Source organism: Taeniopygia guttata, chromosome 19, assembly GCF_048771995.1.
Source record: "Taeniopygia guttata chromosome 19, bTaeGut7.mat, whole genome shotgun sequence".
Lineage (NCBI taxonomy): Eukaryota > Metazoa > Chordata > Aves > Passeriformes > Estrildidae > Taeniopygia > Taeniopygia guttata.
The window spans coordinates 7,366,433-7,387,660 of NC_133044.1; the positions used below are offsets into that span (position 1 = coordinate 7,366,433).

At 43.4% G+C, this 21,228-nt stretch overlaps 1 protein-coding gene across 6 annotated transcripts in view; it reads left to right on the forward strand.

Moving 5' to 3' along the window:
* The first annotated feature begins 8,016 nt into the window (after positions 1-8,016).
* The window catches only part of LOC100223347 (sphingosine-1-phosphate transporter SPNS2), a 133,696-nt gene continuing 120,484 nt past the window's right edge, over positions 8,017-21,228 (forward strand). The window contains exon 1 of one of the 6 annotated variants that reach the window (XM_072916856.1): positions 8,017-8,544. In XM_072916856.1, coding sequence (XP_072772957.1) covers positions 8,250-8,544 — 295 coding nt within the window. In that variant the 5' untranslated portion in view covers positions 8,017-8,249. The remainder of the gene's footprint in view (positions 8,545-21,228) is intronic. The other 5 variants (XM_072916855.1, XM_072916854.1, XM_030287875.4 and 2 more) reach the window with 5 other exon arrangements.

Genomic DNA, 21,228 nt, shown 5'->3' on the forward strand with positions numbered 1-21,228 from the left:
CAGCATTTCTGTTTAAAATACTGGCACAACATGAGCATCCTTCCAGACTCCTAGACGTGTCAGCAGATCAGAGCACCTCATCCAGCTCTTTCCACAGCCTCTGAAGTTCTGTCTAGGCCTTCTTAGCTTCAGCCTGCAGCCTGGCCCACTGCTGACAGCTCTACCCATGAACTAATGAGGAGCCAGTATGCTGTCAGCACTGCTCTTATGTTGAAACAGACTGGAAAACAAAAATGTAGTTTGCAGAATATTCTGTGTCCTTTTGCTTTGTTATCAGCTTGTTTTATTTTTATATTGCAAGTTATCAAAATTTGTCCCTTCTGTGGCAGTAGTATGTTTTTTGTAGCCTCTTTCTCACTAGGTGGCTTTCTACACTGCTACTGTTCTCTAACCCTTCTCTTGACCAGTTGGACTCCTGATTGTTTCAGCTGTGTGAAACAGTCCCTGTTAAAACACCAAGCACTCAGTGGCTATATTCTGATTGAATGCAAGAAAGATGACCCAAGTAAAAGCTCACCTACACGAATCACAAACAGCATTTAGTTATGTGGTCAGTTCCCTCTGGTGTCAAAAATGAAGCCTAATTTAAAGCTTTTCTTACTAGGATCCAGAATTATTTGGATTAAGAATTAGAAATTAAGAAATAGAAACTGCTAATAATGTCCAGAGTCACAGGTAACTTTGTAAGTGGCAGCACAATCCCTTTACTTAGTATCTATCTAAATTTTTTCTTTCCTTCATCTCTCCATTCTATTAAGAGGTAAGTTCAAGTGTACCTACCCCTTACCCTATGCTACTTTACCTAGGCAGTGCATTGAGAACCTCATTCTTTCCTTTTAGGACATGAATGATCTGAGAATAATTCGGATGTTCTTTCTCAAATTGCTCTTAAATTCCCTGATCCTGACTACATTCAAACTGTGATCCCTTCAAAGCACCTCACTGCTACCTTGGGTAGAAAGTTAGCTCAGCTTTCTAAATTTGGAGTAACACTTTGGCTTTGAAGAAGAACTGCCTTTCTTGTTCTTACTTTTCTTTTTTTTCTTTTTTTTTTCTTTTTTTTTTTTAATTTTAATGCTCATGGTATAGAATTTTCTGTGAAACACAAAGAGCTCTTTGACAGATGTTCTTGGTCTCTTTACAAGCTGGGCAGGGCAACACACCAGTGAAGGAACCCCTGCATGTTCTGTTCTGTTTGATCAAGTGAATCAGTCACCAGAGTGGACTTCAGAGCTTGAAAGTGTTGAACTAAGTGTAGAACCACTAGGAACAGCTGCTGGTTCCTTCCATCCTATCTACCTGGTTGTCAAATCCTGTCCCACAGAATTGTAGCCAACCATTCAGTCCCAGGATGGAACTGCTGGTAGTCTAGAAGGCTGCATTCCCAATATCCTATTGTAAACCAAATGGCTTCACTGAAAATGCTGAAAAGGCATGAAAATTACTAAGTGTGAAATAAAATAATCCCCTCTTCAAAAAGCCCAGATTGACCCTTTGGGTAATGGGGATATAGATGTATTTTGTTTAACTGAAAATGCTTCAGTCTGCTTAGAGCCTTATAAATTCAAGTGACCCTGATGATGTACTACCATAAAGCACATGATGCTATGAGGCTGGGCTTGCAATTTTCATGACAATGTCTGGGGCAATGAGTGCTCAGTCCTAATTAGAGCTGCTAGTATTAATCCAGAATTTTCCAAGTAGCTTGAGGAAATTTGGTCTTGAAATGAGTTAAGTCAACTCGATTGAGTAAACCACAGTTACAGCTGTACAGTTCCAGCCTGTTCCACGCTGTGTGACTGCATCTTTTATCTCTCCTCACATGGGCAAAGCAAAGCAGTGGGATCATTTCTGTTAATGTTTTTGCAAGAATCTCCTTCTCATAGCTTGAACCCTTTTGGAAGATGCCAGGAAGCTGTTTATGAATTGGTAACTGCTGGGTCTGTCCTTATTGTTTTAGGATTCCTCTGCTCCCACACGGATCTGGCAGTCTCTTCCTAAAATGCTGGGGTAGTGCAAGAATGCTATTTCTGTAGTTATCCATTCCATACTGGGTTCTTAAATGCTAGTTAATCAGACCTCAAGTATTTGGCAGTTCTGGGAAGTGGGACTAAAGGCAAAGATTCTGCATCTTATCATCTGCAGAATCCGACTCCTCCAGTGGGCGGAGGCAGAAGTTCAGAGTCTACATCCTTCATTCAAATGGAACAAAACTTGCCAAAAATGTGGCATACTAGTAATTGTAGTCCCTGCTGGGACTTGAGGTGACACCACAAACTCTGTTTATTTGGAGCATTAAGATTCCTCTGAGTATAATGAAGGCAAGGACTTCTAGAGATGGATCATGGCATTCAACAAACCTAAACATCAAAGGCCATTTACTAAGACATCACAAAGGGCACTGGCAGTGTTCACCTTCTGTACCAACTGTCTCTGGGGGTGGAGAGAACAGGGTTGTTTGGAGTGCTTTGAGGTTTTTTTTGTGGGGTTTTTCTTTGGGTTTTTTTTCCCTTTAATTTGGTTTTGGTTGGCATGAGCTAATCTATGCAAGGCAGCCTGGAACATTCTACAAATGTTGTAACTGAATATGTCACTAACAAATATTGCAGCATTTATGGAGGATTGTAGTGGAGGGTGAGAGCAGCTGCTTGTATTGTTGCAAAAGCTAAATGTTTTCATGGAAATACAGCTTCTTCTACATCCAATTTATCTTTTCAAGTACAACTGTGTGAGGATCAGAAAAGAACTGGACTGGGGATGCCAGATTCTGTTCATGGATTTTTCTTTTGATTTTGCTGGCTTTGTCTCCATCATGTTTCTGTTGAATTCAAGGAATTAAAACACTGCTACTCTTTCAATATTAAGTCTAATTTGGCTTCTGAGAGATTTGCAAATTTCTGTGCATCTTGGGGCACTGTTTGTATCTTCTTTGCTTAATGAAATTGTTCTGGAGGTGCCATGGTCAGTATCCAGAGCTCTCTCTCCTCATTGAGACATGTCATATGTGAATGTGGAGGGAATTGAATGATGACCAGAAGTTTATTCACATCAATGAGCATTGAATGCACTAAATAACAAGATCCAGAGAGTGGTCTCCAGAGGTAGTTTAGAGTACAGAGCCTGTCTGTGAGAGTGACTGCTGGAAAACATGGAGATATGTGCTAATGTATATCCCCCTTTATATCCCCCTTCACTGCCTTGGGAGAGCTGTTTGATCCTTGTCATGTCTCCCTGGTACAACATCTCACAAGAAACCTCTGAGCTAGATGAGCTTGTAAATGCTGCTGTGTAATATCAGGTGTCAGTAACACAGGTTAATTCAGCTGAAAAATTTGTGAAGAGAAAAGAAGCCATGGTATAACCATGGGCATAATGGGAATGCAGGTGTGTAATTGTGGGGTTGTGATTCTTGTTCTGCAGATCTACAATCTGTTTGCAGCCCAAGAATGCATAGTGCTAGAGACAGTTGTGTCATTGTGCTGTGTTTTGCCCTCACAACCTCGATGACCACCTGACTTTTCATGGGATTGCATCAATTTAAGGCTTATATCTGGATAACCCAAAATCTGGGGTTTGTGATCCTGCAGAGTGATATTCTGTGTAGCTCTATTTTTCTTAAGTGAGAAGCTATGTGTCTCTGTGTGTCTGTATTTGAGTCCTGATTTTGAATCAGGACAATAATAGCATTGAGTCATAATTATTTACAGTTGAACATGTTAGACTGTCGTATGCAGTTACTGCTCTTGATAATGGTAGTGGCTACACTGGTGTACATTTTGGCAAAGCATTGCTTTAGGGAGACTCCAGCCCTTTGACAGTTCTGGTTTAGAGATTGTTGTGACTTTCTGAAGACAAAAAAGTGTTGTTTTAGTTTTTTTTCCCAAGATTTTTACTAACTGAAGAAGAAAAATGGATTTGAAACAAGCTAGGCTAATTTCCATTATTTCCAAAAGGGCAATGTGATGTTCTTGTGAAGGTCCAGTTCCTCAGCCTGTAGTAACTCCTTAAACTAGGTAAGGGCTAGCCTAGTTATCAATCATCTGGGTTTTGCCTTCCACAGGTGATCTAGCTCCCCATTCTTCTCTGCAAACAGACATCTTCCCTTGGGAGAGAAGGTGGGAGTCTGCTCATAAGCTTCCTGCAGGCTAGGAACAACCCCTGCATCAGCTACTGGACTGTGTCACTTGAGTTAGTATTGGTGCACTGGCAAATGTGGGTTTGTTTCCTCAAAGATAACTTCTGTTGCCAAACAGAAGCATTTCTGCTCATACCGACCCTCTCTAGAACTCTGGAGATGAGGAAAAATCAGTAAGTGCAGACTAGGATGAACTAAAATAAACATTTTCAAGCTTTTAAGATACTAACAAAATACTGAAAGGAAGAAAATAATCCCTGAAGGGAAACACTCTGTTGACTGCCCTGGGAGAGAGGAGGGCTACTAACAAGTGAGTCTGTTCTTTCTTCACTGAATATACAGCCAGATGCCTGCAAGTTCCCTCAGCACAGGACTAGTGCCTGGTTTGCTTTGATCTCACCCAGAGAGCGTTGTGTTTGTGGCCACTGGGACCAGACAGTGACAGGGTAGGGGCTGAGGGGCTCTCAGAGACCAGGAAGGCAGCTCATTCTACGAGTCTCCTAATGCTCACTTGATTCCGCAGGAACTGGTCAGGGCTCATTCTGGAGCAGAGATGACATGCCTAATGTGGAAGAAGCTGGAAGATGAGCTAGCTGAGTTCAGATTTGCTTTAGAATGTATCTACATACCTCTTGGTAGTGATCCCAGTATGAAGGAGATCCCTAGCTTTTAGACAAAACATAGTATCCCCAGTACCAGGAGGATGCTGTCCATCTTTATCACCTGGGCTGTGTGGACACTCCTGTTCTGCAGTCACCATTTCCAGACTAGGCTGTCATGTGCTTTCCTAGGGGCTGTTCTCAGATCAATCTAATGACTGAGGTAGGTGCACAAAGTGCATGCTTGGTAAGCAGAATAAGAACTGGTATCTTCAGGGCTAGGACTTCAACCCACCTAGCCTGACCTCCTGTATCATCAAATTACAGCCCATTCTCTCTGCAGGGAGTGCAACAGCTCATCTTGAATTCAATCATGTACTTGCTAGAAAGGCAATCAAACCTGGATCGGAGGACAGAAAGGAATAGAGAATTCACTCCTTCTTTAGTATTTTGTTCCAGAGGATAATCACTCTGTAACAAATGTGAACCAGATGATTCATTAGAATTTTTCTAACTCCAGCTCTTAGCATTGTTCTGGTTCTTCTATGCCTTTCCCCCCTTGATTAGAACTCTTAAAACTGGCATTTTTCTCCCGATGTTAGAACTTGTACACTGTAATCAACCTGCCTCTCAACACCCTGTGACTGCCAAACCCAGCAATGTTCTGAGCTAGAATCTATGCTGTTCCTCTTAAAAGCAGTCCAGTTATCTGATTCATCCTGCCAGTAAAGACCATTCTATTACACTTTTTCCAGTTCCCTCTGCTTTCTCTTTACATGAATCTCGTGACATGGATGCACTGGCATTGTCTGTGTTTGTGAATTTTCCATATACAGTGGAAGGTTAGGGTTGGCTGCAAGACCCTGTGTGTCCACATAACTCACTGCCCAACCAATGTCTTTGTGCTCTATCTGTGGTTGTCTCTGAGCTGAAACTTCTCTCTACATCAGGGATAAAAGGATGCTCTTGTATTTTCAATGGCCATCAGAAGTCTCTAGAACATATATGTTAACCTTTAATAGTAAGTTGGTGTTTGGAATGATTTTTTCTTTTCTTGGGGATTTGCTGGATTGAGGAGATTTGGAGAAGTCACTCCCTAGAAGTCTTTTTAGGCAGTTATTTTAATGTGCATTAAGCCACCATGGCTCCAGTGATAGCTGTGTGTTGTGCTTGATACTGGTTAAATGAAACGAAAAAATGAAATTAAACACCTGTTCCTAAAGAAGACTGTGCTTTCTTAGCTGCTTTCAGGAGAACCATCTGACTTGAGAGACTAAGATCTTTAATTTTACCCTACCTTTTAATCTCATTGACATCTTCTGAACATTGTTTTCTGTGTGCAGAGCCTGGGGTAGACCAAGCAGTGGGAAAATAGACTGTGAGAGTCTAATAGCAGAAAGTAGAATAGACTGTGGCCAGACCATTTGTATCTGAGGGCTCCTGCACACTCTGTGGGACTCCTTGAACTTGCAGTTTGCTGTGTTTAGTGCCTGATATGTCTGATATGTTAAAAAACCCATGAGTTTTGCCACTGCTGGGCAAGCCAAATGGTCCTTGTGAAGCCATTTCACTTCTTTTTTCCTTTTTCTTATATCCTTCCTTTCCTTTTTTCTTTTTTTTCTTTCTATTTTTTTACCATTTTGTTGCTTTTGGTTTGTTTGGTTTTTGTTTGTTTGGTTTGTTTTTGTGTTTCCTTTTGGGATATATAACATGTGAGCACTGTCACTTAACCAAATTAGGTACACCACTAGAATTCTGAAATTAGTGGCGACGTGAATAAGCACTTTTGTCAATATAACTATTCCCATATACATCTGAACTGCAGATGCTGCTATGGAGCAAAAAATGATCCCCTAGACTTCAATAAGTCAACCTGAACATTATCATTAAACCAGATATGTTGTTTCTGTTACTGAAATGAACTCTGGAACATCTGTGCAGACCCATTCCCAATGTTAAATTGTCACCTGTCACTATTTGGGAGTGTCAGGTATCGCCGGAAATGCTGTTTGCTGCTTTCCTCAGCGGTGTTGCACAAACAGCCCTGAATTGCAGGTGACTCACCAAAACGTGCTCTTTTCTCTGGTAGCATCCTGAGGGATACGTTGGTGGTATCTCACCAGATTTCTGGCATAGTCTGAATCTGGTGTCATTGGTGGGCAGGGTGTGACACAGCCAGGTATGCTGAGCACACACACACGGGCTGTGCTGCAAGCAGCTCTGCGCTCCTCAGAGAAAGGCTGGGGGATTTGTTTAAATACCGAGAGACAAAGGCTTTAATCACAACACATCTTCTTAGGTAACATCAACAAACTGAGAGAAATCTGAAATTGCAACATGCTGGTTTTGGACATGTGTTGGCTCTCCAGCAGTCTTTTTATTTATCTGGTTTTAGTTACCTTTTGTAGTTTTATGACAGGTATGACAGGCTGGAGCCACTCTGCTTGTGAACACTTTTATCTCTTTGAAGATTCTCCTTTTGAAATGAAATGTTTCTTGGCCGTTCTTAGCTCAAAGGTGGAACTTTATAGGGAGCGGGATGGAACTGTTTGCAGTGGGGGGAACTCCAGAGCAATTTTACTTCCTTTGAAGATGTGTGCTGTTCCTGAAGCTACTTTTGTGCAGTAGGAAAATCATCTGGGGCCAAGCAGGAAGTTGTGAGGTCAGTGGCACATCCCAGAGAGCCCTCGCCTGTCCCTTCCCTGCCCAGGAGACAGCTCTGGGTGCTCAGGATAGACACGGAGAACTTTTGGACAGATTTATTTTTAAAACCCACATCTGAGGGTGGGCCTGCACAGCCCACATGGAACTCATTGCTGGGTACACGCCGGTAGTGCTGGAGCCATTGGTTTCGTTTGGTGGGTTTTTCTTCCAGCTACCTCCACACTTCCACCCACCCGTGTGTTCGAAGCTCGTGGTGCTGAGGGGAGCTGAGGGAGAATCCCCTCACAGCCGAGCTGAGGGGGATGCCCAAGGCCGAGCCGAGCTCTCCGAGGTACCGCCTGTCACGGCTGAGGGAGGGCCGCTCCGGGCTGGGCTGAGGGCTTCCCTCAGGGCACTGGAGAGTGCTGGAGGGACACCCTCAGGGCCACACTGAAAACAGACGAGGCGCCGACCTGAAGCGGCTGACGGACCTCTCGGGGCGGGTCTGAGGAGGGATGAGAAGGCGCCCGAGACGGGCTGAGGGGACGGGCTGAGGGGCGGTGTAGAGCACGGCCGAGGACGCACCTGCTCGGGCCGGCTCACGGGCGGCCGCACGGAGCCCTCGGGCCGCTGGGGCGGGGCGCGCTCGGCCGCTGAGGGGGCGGGGAAGAGGCGGAACCTCCCCGGGCCCCGCCTCGCCGGCCCCGGCCCCGCCCGGGCTGTCAGAGCCGGCCTGTCCCGGGCAGGCTCGGGCGACCGCGGGATGCGGCGCTGAGCGCGCTCCGCTCGCCTTCTCCGTCCGTCCGTCTGTCCGTCCGTCCATCGGTCTCCCCGCCCGGGCTCCCGCACGCCGAGATTCCCTCCCGCAGCCCATGATGTGCCTGGAAAGCGACGGCTCCTCCGGCAGCAGCCCGGTCTGCGGCGGGCGGCTCCGAGCTGGCGACGAGGAGGAGGAGGAGGACGGCGAGCGGGGCTGCTGCGGCCGGGGTGCCGAGGGCGAGGTGCAGACCCTGTCGGGCAGGATGAACCCCCCGGCGGCCGGCAAGCACCCCGACCGCCCCGCCGCCCTCCGCAAGGCGCCGACCCTCGGCCGGGCCCGGGTAGCGGCCGCCGGCATCCTCAGTGTGGGCAACGTGCTCAACTACCTGGACCGGTACACCGTGGCAGGTGAGCGCACCCCGCGGCTCTGAGAGCATCCCCCGCTGCCCGGGGACAGCCCTGCCCGGGCACGGTGCAGCCGCCGCCGTCCCCGGGGCTGTCCCGGGCTCGGGTCAGCGGGGCTGGAGAGGAGGGATGGCGTGAGGGATGCGGCGCGGCCGGTGCCCATTGTGCGGCCCCTCCGGTATTGTTCTCTAGTTTGTCTGAATTTTATCAAAAATAAGAGGAGCGCCCTTTGTTTGTGTGGGCTCGATGGCGGAATCGGTGCCCGGTGGGACTCGGGAGGGAGCGGCGGTGGGAGCGGAGGGCGCTCGGCGGGGCTGGGGCGATGGCAGACGCGTTATCGATCCCGCACGGGGTGAAGGCTGCGGGCGGCAGGTGCAGCTGCGGCCGGAGAGACACGGGCTGCTGCCAGACGTGCGAGCGCGGTGTGTCCCTGGCTGAGAATTGCAGCGAAGCAAATCCCCTTTGCTTTGTTTCTGCGGAGCGCGTCCAGCCTGGAACAGCCGGCTGCCCTTCAGCCCTGTGCCAAGGAGGGTCCTTTCCCTGCAGAACTCCCGAGCAGGTGACAGCAGAGCTGGCAGGAGCGGCCGCAGCAGGAGCAGCTAGGCAGCTGCAATGCACTTTGCAAAGCTCGGGTTTCTTAAGGTAAATGCTTAAAATCATGCGCTGGTGGATGTGTGACCAGCCGTAGTGTGTGAACCACTATGTTCCTCAGCACTTACTACTACTGTGAAGCTCAGCTCCAACACAAATGTCTGTTTGGATGTTTACTGTGCCATCCCTAGAGAGGACTCCTTGTTTATTCTTGTCAGGCAATAACAGCAGGGAAGAAGATCATCACTGAACTTTTTCTAATTAGAAATGAAGTAGGCTTGTTGGTAATCAACTGTCTCATGTCATTAGAATATAATACATATTCTCTGTTTGGCAATACTGATAATTTTATCTTCAGAGTTTACAAAGGGGTTTGTGCATGTATAAATTTTTCTCTATGCATATATATGTTTTAATCACTAGGACTCAATGTGGTGTTAAGCAAATCCAGTATTTGTTTATACTACATTAAAATAATATATGTTTGTAGGGCAGTGATAGAGAGCAAGGGACATAAATCTAAGTCACTGTTGTTAGAATTAGTTGGCCAGGTTGTATTTATTTTGTCTAGAGTAGGGTGATGGGGAGGATTGCAAGGAGAATTTAGCTGGCACCATTGTGGATTTTTTGTTTTTCTTTTTAGATATGGCTTGTTCCTTCAGGAAATGTAAAGGCCAGTATTGGAGGGTATTAAGTACTCTGCTGGTAGTCAGTCTGTTACAGAAGGAAGATAGAAGGTTAAGCTGTTATTATTGAAGGAAGTTGTAGTGTGCTCCCTTGCCCTCAAATAGGGACCTCTCTAAGTGGAATTTTTCTACAAAGCACCTTTAGTGCATGGTCAGCTTCATTTTTAGGAAGCTATTCCACTAACATGCATTCTTAAGAAAAAAAAATCCCATCTAGTTCACCTATTTGCTCTAGTACTTCCACCAAGACCTTTGCCATCTGATTTTTCTGCCTGCAAGAACTGAAAGCTTTTCTGGAAAAGCTGGAAAGTGCCCGACCAAGCAGAAGATAAAAATGCCTGCCTACTGTAATGTGGCATTGCCAAACCCAGTCTGTGATTGCTGGTATTTCTAGGACAAGCTCTGGTATTACTGTGCTCAATAACTGCCCTGTGGAACTTATCTATTAACATTCAGCTTGATATCAAAGGTTTAAGATCTCAGACATCAGACTTGCCTTTGGGGACAGAATCAAACTTTGCATGGACTTTGTCTTCTGTCAATTAGTATTTACTTTTGAAACTGGTGTTATATAAAGTGCTAATCTAAAACATGAAATAATTTAAATCCAGTGTAATAGAAGAGTTGTGGTAATAAAAATTATATGTTTTGAGCTCAAAACGGACTTGATTATAAAGTCTTCCCTAAAAGCAATCTTTACTTTTGTATTTTGAGTCTTAGCACATACCACATGCTTATGTGATGTGCACTTGCAGATGAATCAAGCTAGCACTTTGAATATGCAGCTTATGTCTCAAGACAGGTAATAATTAGTAAATACAACTCTCCAGACCTTCAAAGTACATTTCAAATATGAATTGTTGCAGCAATGTAATAAGAGATTTTAACACCAGCCATGTTATGGTAGGGGAAGTAGCATCAGAAATTATGATTTACCTAAGGCCAGTGGACGGTTGTGAGAACTGGAATTAATTTCTGGTTCCAGCTCTATTGGAAACAAAGTGTTAGAAGAGCAGCAGTACCAATGGAAACTGGTTCCTGAGGATTTGTCTCTAGGGTGATCCCTGCTGTGGATTCTCTGATGAGAATGATAAGGTGACCTTTGTCATTAGCCTTTCTCTTCTTGTCTTATAAGAGTCTTGCATCTACCCAACCATTTTTAAAAAATGAAAGTGTTGGAAGCTTTGGGATTTCTTCCTGCTGTCAAATTTAGTCAAAGGCAGGTCAGTGCCTCAAAAGGAATTAGCAGGCAGCTGACAGACAGACATAGGCAAACAGTGTATCCAGCTGTATGGGCACAATACTCCAAGTACATCTTCTGTCTTACTTGAGAACTTAGTTGCAATCATTTTGGTTGGTCAAAAAGTATAAGAAAAAGCAAGTATATATTTAGTGTGTATACACACACATATATATATATACATATATATATATAAACAAGTGTATGCAAGTATATTTATTTACTGGGGGAAAAATCATTTACAGAGTTAGTTCCAGATGTAATTTCCTGAGTATCTTCCACTATTTTCTAACATAGCCTCACAGAAGGTGGATAGCAGGTATCCAGTCAATGTAAGAGCATCTTATGTGATAGGAAGAACTAGGCTGACCTGTCCTATAGCACATCTTGCTCTTAAAAGTAAAATCTTTTGCATTGCTACAAAGCAAACAGCAAATGTGTTATTGGTGTTTACACTCTGGACACATAAACATTGTGTATAATTATTTGGGTTTGGGTAGTCTTTTTTTTCAAGTGCAACACACAAGGAAGTAGCTGTCTATTTTCCTGGCTTTGGTTTAATGACTTCCCAGTATGGACTAAATGAGTTTATGATGGGATATGCCTTTTTGGTATCTGGGACAGAGCTTGAGTGCAGTTTCCAAGATACAGGGCATACACAGCTTCACACCTGACACTAAGTTTGCTGCTTTTTTGGGAATCCATGATGAAAATGGGCCTCCACTGAGGACTGGCCTGTTTCTTAAGGTTTCTGAATAAGTTCCTTCCAGTACTTAAAAATAAAGAGTCTGTACAGCAGTAGTGAGTATTTCAATAAGGTCCTTATGTTTACAAAGAGTTGGAAATTTCCAGCATGTGTGGAGTATGGAATATACTGATATCTGGGAGTAGCTGTCCCAGACAAAAAGTGCCAGTGCCTCTACTGTGGCTCTTGTAAAGAAAAGATTGAAAACTCAATCAGCGCTGACCATTACCCCCTTGAAGGGAAATGATCCTCTGCAATTTTCTTAATAGGTCTTTGATCATACTGACAACAGTTGCCTGTGGAGAAAGCATTCTTTCAAAAGCTGTGATATTTCACTGCTGTTAGGATAGCAAACGAGTAAGGACAAGGGGAAAACAAAAGTAATGAAACCGTTGCAGATTTCCTGCAAACTGTAGGATTTCAGCCACCCCATGATGCTAGGACATATCTTCTTCCTTAATGAAGTTTTGGGAAAAGTCATCTTGCCTTCCAAGCCTTCAGAAGCTTGGAATGTGGTTTCACAATTATACCATGGGTGACCTTTTACTGTGCCTGCTGTTGACGATGAAAATAGTCTTGCTTCATTAGGGTGTCACCTCCACCTTCTAATTCAGATGCTACTTCCTGGCATTTCTGTAGTGCTTTAATTTAAAGGTAACGATTTAATTAAGCTGCAGAACTACCCAGAAAAGTAAATGAGTCTCACAATCCCACTACAGAAGGGGAAACCAAGTTGCAGAATGCTGGTGATTTGCCTGTGGTAATGGAGTTAGTGGCAGAGCCTTGGTTGGTATCTGTTCATCCTTGAGGTTCTCCATCCCTGTCACACAGTATGTCACAGACTTTGGTCTGCTGGTTTTGTCCTTTAAGTGTCTGCAACTTGCTAATAATTGTATTTGTGTTAATTAGCCTCTCATTACAACACATAGTTGCAAATCAAATGCCATTCTTTGAAGATACACACATGCAAATGATTACTGAAAGTTGAAAGTCAAGTTTACAACTATGTACTACAGACTCCAGCTGAAGGGTTAGGAAAGGTTCAGCACTAACTCTCAAGTGCAAAGACATTGAAGAGGTTGTGAGCCAAAACTGCTTCTTCTTACTTGTGAGCTCACATTTCTGATAGTAACATAGTGCCCCATTGAGTGCTTCTTAGTGAATGTAGCCAGAGATTTCACATGGAATAGGATAAAAAGAGCCCCTTCTCCTCTTGTAACAAGACTATACTAAGTGCTCATAGCTTCAGGGAGGGAAGTATTAAGAGGCAGTGCAAGCACCCAGGACACAGCTCTGGAAGGGCTGTAATGCTGGAAAATATTAGAAAATAATACTGACAGAATGCACTTGAGGCAGTAGTGCTGCCAGCTCACACATGTGAGAGTGTGTGAAAGGATGACAGTGTTTTACTTGGGCAGCAGGGACCTGTTACTGACTCAGAATTCGACAACTCCTGCTTTGGGAGCTGAAGTTAGACTTGAACCTCATGCACTTCAAAAGCAGGAGACAGAAAATGTTCTGCAGCAGAATGACAGGGACTGTGCCATAGTATCTTGTTCTCTAGTGTTGTTTTCCCTGTGGGTTGGGCTTTATTGCAAAGGCTGCTGCTTCCTGTTTGCTGATTCTTATGCGAGTTGGCAGGATTTGTTCCAGAGTATTTTACATTTCAAGTGAAGTCTTATTATGTTTGATCATAGGATTTTTTTCTTCCTTGTGCTGTAGGTTTGCCAGATACTAACTATCTTTGTTATTATGTGCAGATTTTCCTGTTCGACTCTGAGATCCCCTTTCATGCATGTTGATTAATTTTATCCCCAAAGCATCCAAGTCATCACAGCCAGAGAATGTGGCCTTTATTACATGGAGTTAATATACTCATAAATATTGAGTGTGTTCTTAAGAATAATGTAATGATCTTATTTGTCCCTTGATCTCTGTGACTGTCAACACCAGAAGCTTTGTGATAAAGCTTCTCTGGTCAAAAGTGTGGGAAATCTGTAATCATTCCTTCAGACTTCTCAAATACCATACCAAGCTGCAAGAGGGTTAAATTCTAATAAATGGGACTAACTGAGAACATTTACTCTTCATTTTTTCTGGTACACTGTGCATGAGAAGCAAATAAGCTGCTGATGAGGTAGCATGATGGGTTATAAATTTGAACAGATATTGTTAAAAACTGTTGACTTTTCCTGTAATACAAATTCCCATAGCTCTTTCTTGGTATTTCAATTGCTGAGGAACTTGTGGTTGAAAGGTGTTATAATGTATCACCTACATCAAATAATGTTTGTAAAGGTCTTGAGGTTCCATATAACTATCAAAAATAAGCTCCTGGTACCTCTTCAGGAGATTCAATGGGAAACCATAATTCATTATTTTATTTGACAGATAAAAATTAGGACGTCCAGAGATCAGAATTCTTCTCAGTTACTTGTTTCCATCATCATTGCTTGATGTGTATTATAGACCAGGACATTGTTGTGCAGCTTCTATGGAATAAGGTGGTGCACCCAAAGTACTTATGGCCCACATCTATCTCCATATCTCCAAGATATATCAGAGAGCTGTAGGCCAAGGATAGAGAGTCAGAGGGACACAAGAGACAGCATTGGTCAGTGGGAGGGGTCCCAGAAGATGAGCAGATGTGGCTTTTTGGTAGGCAGTATAGGCAAGGCGTGAGGAGGGATTTGAGGGAAGAAAAGGGCAGCTTTCAACAAGACTTTACAAACAGCATCTTCCAGACATGATGAGTGTCACGGGAGAAAGGATGAAGATGTCTACTGGAAATGGATAAAGGAGGATGATGCCCTTCTGGCTGAGAGAGTTTTGTGGAAATTGGCACTGTGGATATAGGGTGATGAGTGTTCTAGAAAAAAATGTGTGTGCAAAATGAGTTCTACAAAGAACCTGTGAGGTGCCTAAGGGGCCAGGGAAGTTAATGGGAGCTGAGCAAAATGGGCTTGGGCTTAGAGCCCAGAGAGATGTAAGTGAGGTGAACAACACCTCATGGTTTCCAGAGAAGTTTTGAGTACACATCTTGGCATGGACCTCTCCTGTAAATTGCATTTTTGGTGAACTGGTCTGAAATTCTTGTACTGAAAATCAAGAGGCAGATCTGAGACAAAATAAGGGGCAAAATAAGAGAAAAAAACCCACAAACAACCCAAACCAAACAACAATTCCCCAGTCATTACTACTGAGTTCTTTACTACTAGATGCCCTCTTTGGCTTTGGCGCTGTAAAACCTCTCACCCTGCGATTCCTCGACTGGATGAGGACCCCACCTAGAACTGCTGAACTGCCGAGCACAGCAGGCATCTCAGGCATGGTTTTTCTTTCCTTGACACATCTGTTTTCATTGTTACATTGTGTGTGTTTTTTGTCTGATGTAACCCAGCTATTTCTGTAGGGTTGCAGGGAAAGGAAGTGAAAGGCAGGGAGCAATAATATCCGTGCTCCTGGTTTTCCAGCAGTATATGAAACATCAGGAGGATGAGAATGGAAGGGATCCTGGCTGACTGAAGGGATGTGGAATCCTTCCTGCTTGTGGTCATGGCTTTGGCCCTGTCACCAGTCAGGAGTGGCTGAAGGTTTCCTATGGAAGGTTCTTGAATGGGGTGGCTCTTGCCACTCTTCATGGTGCTCTGTGTTTCATGGAAGCCTCTGCACATGACTGGAACCACCACATTATCTCTCACTATATAAAATGACAGAGTAAGGAAAGGAATTCTTCTGCCAGGCTGAACTTTGTAGACAGCAATGGAGCATGTTGTGAGAACAACATCCCACCTACTCTGTACTTCTGGTTTTGAGGAGATAGGTATCAATCCTCCTTCTCCAGAACTGATCTCCTACCACAGCTGAAATCATAAAGCAATTTTAGCTTAAGAGAATGGAGAGAAAATAAAAACAAGGCTTTATGCCTTGCCTTTCCTAAGTTCACGCTTGAGCAATATAAACATACCAGGGTTATGTTGTTGGTAAGCAATATTATCTCTTACAGAGATTTTTTGTTTGTTTCTTTTTTGTTTGTTTGTTTGGGTTTTTGAGATATATTTTTCTTATACTTCTGCTGGTGGCCAACAACTGCAGTATTCGAACAGAAGAGCAGGGAGAAAAGACCAGTGTTTATCTGGAGAAAAGCTGCAGTAGCAGCTTGGAGTTTTGCTGGCAGAGTGAGAGAACCCCATGCTGGAATGAAAATCCTTTCAGCCTTGGCATGTGATGATTTTTTGTTTAATTTTTTTTATTTTAAGGCTCCACTGAACCAAAACTGCAGTAATCCATCTTACTCCTTGTTCAGACTTCTGCCAATAATTATGTAAATAACAGATCACAGTTAATTATTTGTTTCATAGCTTCCTATTTTCTCTATTTGTATTACTAACATGTCATTATTGTCTTAGAATACAGCTCTGTGTTCTTGGCAACATGGAAAACAACAAAAATGGGTGAACTGACAGTGGCAACAGGACTGGTGTCTGTGTGAAGTCTGCAAGGCCTGAATTAAACTGCCTGAAGGTTAACTCTGATTCCCATGGCTGTCCTGGGATTTGCTGGTCTGTGCTCTCTGCATATTCTCATTTCAGAGAAGTGATCCCTCAGGAGGGTTTGCCAACAAAGCAGTATGGATCTGAAAGGTGTGGGGGGTGGGTCTTGCCATGCTGTTGACCGGTGATTTTCACTTCTCTCTGCCTGTCACATTTGCATTTCATGATTTGTGCCTGTTTGGTGCTGATGACCTTGGAAGTTTTGCTTTTAATCCTGGCTTAGGCAGCTGCTTTAGTACAGCTTTCCTACCAGGTGGGCAGTTTGGGAAGTTCACAAATCGCTGTGTGCTCTTGCTCTGTTCCTCTTCAGTGAGACTTTTCATGTGAAAATGGGAGACTGTGACAGGATTTCTTTTCTAAGAATTTGCACAAGATACTGTATTCTCATTTTCACATTGCCTTTAGTGTTGGTATTTTTTTCCATCAGACTGGTGCTTGTAAACTTTGCCCCAGCCAGACCCACTGGGGCTTGGCTGTCCCAGGCTGTAGGATGTAAATAATTTGATGTGACATCAGCTGACCAAGTGCCACTGCTGTCCAGGCTTCAGTCCCTGAGCAGGTTGGTGGATGAAATCTTGCTTATGGGATGCTGAATCAGATCTGCTTAAGCACTTTGGGCCAGGCACTAATTTTGTGCAGTTTCTGGAGTGCTCTCAGTGCTAAATAATAATTAATACAAAATTGCAACACTATTAATAAATACCAACTGTGCAAACTATGCAATAAGGAGAAATTATTTCTATTGCACTAGTGTGGCTCATAAAGGGGGGTCATTGCCTGTGTTGGTGTGCTGAGGTATTAGAACTCAAATATTGCTGCAGTTATACCAGTGTTAAAACATTTCTAATAGTCTTGTTGTTTCCGTCTAGCAGCCAGAAATGCTGACTAACTTTCAGGATAACAATCTTTTATATATTCAGGAAACAAAATACCCAAGGGCCACTGGTGACTGACAGCTACAGTGCTCTGATTAAAACTGACAGTTCCTGATCAGCTCCATCTTGGCTGTGTTAGTTCCTTTTCTCATGGGGAAGAGAAGACAGAGGACAAAAAATTGTTTAATGTAATAATATTAGGATGTGAGACTTTTTTTTTCCTTTGCAGTTTTCCAGGAATTTGTAACTCAGAAGTACCAAAGTACCTGAGTAATAGTCCTTGGAAGGGCAAACATTAATCTCTCCATAATGACTTTCCTATAACAAGGTACAGAAAATGCCAAGTGTTGGTTTCTAGTCATTGATTTTTTACTGTAAGAACAATGTGCTGAGGTTCCTGAGTTTCTGATTATCAGTTTGCATGTTTTATTCCCAACTGGAATAAAGGAAGGCACAAAGGAATCTTCCCAAAGGAAGATTTTTTTTTTCCCCTCTAAATGAGCGAAATTGTGGTGCTTTTGCTCATTTGCACTTACATACAGACTGCACAAGCAATTACTCAATCCCTAATGAAAAACCTTGAGTAGCTGGACAGAACATGAGGTTGTTGGGAGCCACTGGTGCTCCACATAGTGAATATATCTCCTGCTCTCCTCCCTTGCCCTTCTCTCCAACAACATTTCTTAGTCATTGAGGAAATAACTTTATTTCTTTTACCTCTGTGTTCTTTTAATCTCCTTTTTACAGGTATAGAGAGGCTGGATGCTCGGGAGCAGTTAGCAACCTCACCCCAGCATCTGTTGCTGTGTGCTTTTCGGCTCTGGGGTGTACCTTGAGCTGTACAGAAGAGCTGCAAAAGCAATAAAATTAACCATTTCTCTTCATTACTTACTTCATTATAGAAGGGTCTTGGCAGATCTGCTGAAGTTTAGGGTCACTTGCTATTTCCTTCTTGAAACATTTTTAAGTAGTTGAAATTTTCATCTCTTAAATGCTGGCAATTCCAGCTGTTTAAGGTGCAGCGGGAGTACTTTATGTTGCTACAAAGCTACCAAAATTTTCAAGGTTTTGGACTGTGAATCAAGAGAGTTGCAACAGTTGCTGGAGAAAAGAGAGATAAATCACGTTTGGTCTGCATTTCATTGTGCTTTTTAAACTTCTGGCTGGAAGTGGCCAAATTAGTAATGTTTCTGTAGTTATAGTATGTTCAAAAATATGTAATGGTTTAAATGTCAAACTGCACCTTATTGCACACTTACATTTGCCTCTCGAGTGTGCATTTAAACCACCTGCACTGCTGAAAGCCACTTAGCAAGAATAAATCAGAAGTGGAGCTAATGTTTTCACTAAAACCAGAAGTTATGTAAGTAGCTGGAGAAAGGTTTCTGTCTGTAAGCAGATGCAATCAAATCTGAATCAGGATTTAACATTTTTGATTTAAATATTTAGTCAAGCTCTATTATACCATCCCTTCTCATTTTCTCTATGAATGGGAAATACATTCATCACCATTTAGAAATTACTGGGCTTTGTAACCTGATGATGTTTGGTTTTATTCACTCAGACTTGTGCAATTGAAGCACAAACCACTTCAGTCCTGAGTGGGAGAGATTTCCTGGGCCACTGCTGCCTGCAGAAGAGGTTTGTGTGTACAGCATGAGCCCAGCAGTGGGAGAGCTCAGACTGTCCAGGCAGTCATAGATGTTCCACCTGTGGCCTCTGTCCAGAGACTGCCAGAAAACAACAAGCAGCCTCAACCATGGTGTGGACACCACTACTTAGTAGATTCGTATCACTGATCTGATAATTAAGATGTTTGTAAACTCCATTAATCACTTTTTTTTTTTTTTTTTTTTTTTCTGACAAGATATCTATTTTTCAATGCTCCGGTTCTCTTTGTAGACTAAAACAAATGCATAAAAAGTTTTTGCTTTAATGAAGGAAGCTGCTAAGAAGAAAACTTATTATTATTAATTATTTTTAAATTTAATTTTATTTTTCCACTGTTTTCAGGTGTTTCTTTTATTCTGCCCAGGAGCAAGGTTTTGGAGGTTTTTTTGATCAGTGCCTTTGACATAATATAGAAACTCCTTGTTTGCAGCTTCCATTCAAACATGTGGACTCCAGTTGCCTCTGCTGGTATTGAGTCATCAGGACAGAAGAACTAAAATACAGATCTTACAGGAAGTTTCTATTTAAAAAAAAAAAAAAAAAAGTTTATAAGTATGGTGTTTCTGAAATATATTGGCTCCTTTGTAATTACACACTATAGATATTAATACATATAATTATGAAAGTATAATTAGACTCTGGTAGGTAGTGTCATAACAATTTTAAGGTAGATTTAAAAATATCTTGTATCTAAATATCCCAACAAGAGCAATTTTTCTTCTCTAGTAATATTCTTGGGCTTAGTCTGAAGGACTTGAATCTAGACTCTGGGTTTTTTGCTTTGAGTTTTTTAACATTTAACCCAGAATTCAGTAGAGACTGAATTGTTCTGTCTTTTAAAGGAACAGTCCCAGGCTGCTTCTGTGAGATTTCAGGGCTAGAGGGAAGCAAGAGCACACTTTGGATAATTTTAGGTTAGAGATTATCACTACAACAGAGTCTCTTGGCAGTTTTTAGGCAGCCAGGTAGTAGAAGACTTGGTTGGTGGGGAGCTGAAAGAATGTGGCACCTGTAAGTGCTGGGGACAAAGTGTCTCAGTGTGTGCAAGGGGTGTCACACAGCGGCTGCAGACCCTCCTGCTCAGCAGATTCCTTCCCCTTTAAATCCAGAATAGCATCTTTCCAGTCCAAATTGCTATGCTGCATGTGGTTTGCTGAGGGGAAAGCAAGTCATTTTGTGTCTCCCAGAGGCTCGTGCCGTGTCAGCTGTCTGGTGCCCCTGTAATTTCACAGAGATCCTGCTCAGAGCCTGAGCTGAGACCGCAGCTGCGGGCGCCCAGGACCTTCCGCGTGGGTGCCCAGAGGGTCCTGCTCCTGCCTTTGCTTTCCTTCCCTCCCTCCCCCGGGCTCTCACTTGTGTGTAATCAAATTAAGCAGCAGCCACAGCAGAGAAGAGCAGCTCTGTTTGAAGCTGTCCCTCCAGAATGTGCACACAGATTTCATCGCTTGCACCTGCCGTGTCTGGCTGCTGCTGTGCCCTCGTGTGCCAGCAGCCTGTGCTGATAAGCGTTCGCTGTTCCTTCCATCCCAACTAAGAGTTTTAAGGACACTTAATTCCTTGCCAGCCTTCTAAAGCTTGTCTTTGTCCATAAACACTCTGCATTATTTTTGTAAGGGTCCAGGAGAAGAGTGCTTTCAGAGCATATAATGAAAGCTAGAGCAGGCAGTATTAGGAGGTTTCTGTTAAACACATAAAGGCAGCACTTGCTGGGCAGTGATAACTTTGTGAGGATGCTGTGTCATTCGAGCTGGAGCAGTCACTCATGCACCACTGCAGACTTCTCTTTGAAACCTTCTGTAGGTTGGGAAAGCTTTTCTTGCTGTTTCTATTGAGATCCTTGGGCATTGTGCCTTCCCTAGAGTACAAGACTGCTGTCCTTTCCCTGTGCAGGACCCTGTGCCAGCCACAGCAGCTGCTGTCTGGGCAGCAGCACATGAGTGTGGAACAGGCACCAGGCTGTGAGACTTGCCAGGGCTGTGCAAGTCCTTCCTCTGTGCTCTTCACTGCCTGGTGAACTCCTTGGAGTCAAACCAGTCCAAAACCACCATCTCCATCACTACCTACAGGGTATTTCCTTATGTCATGAAGCCATCTCATTGAAATACTTTATGTTTCAAAGTACTGACTTGTTTCAATCCAGAATTCTTTGGTTCCATACAGATGTGTATCCACTCCCTTTCTACCACTGAAGACACCAGTGAGACAGGGTGAGCACAGGGGATCTGTATAAGAGCCCTGCTTAGGCTAAACACTAAACTGGTGCTGTTTGGCTTCCTTTGGAGTTCATTGCTGCAGCCCCCCCCCCCCCACTGAGGATAACTTCTCA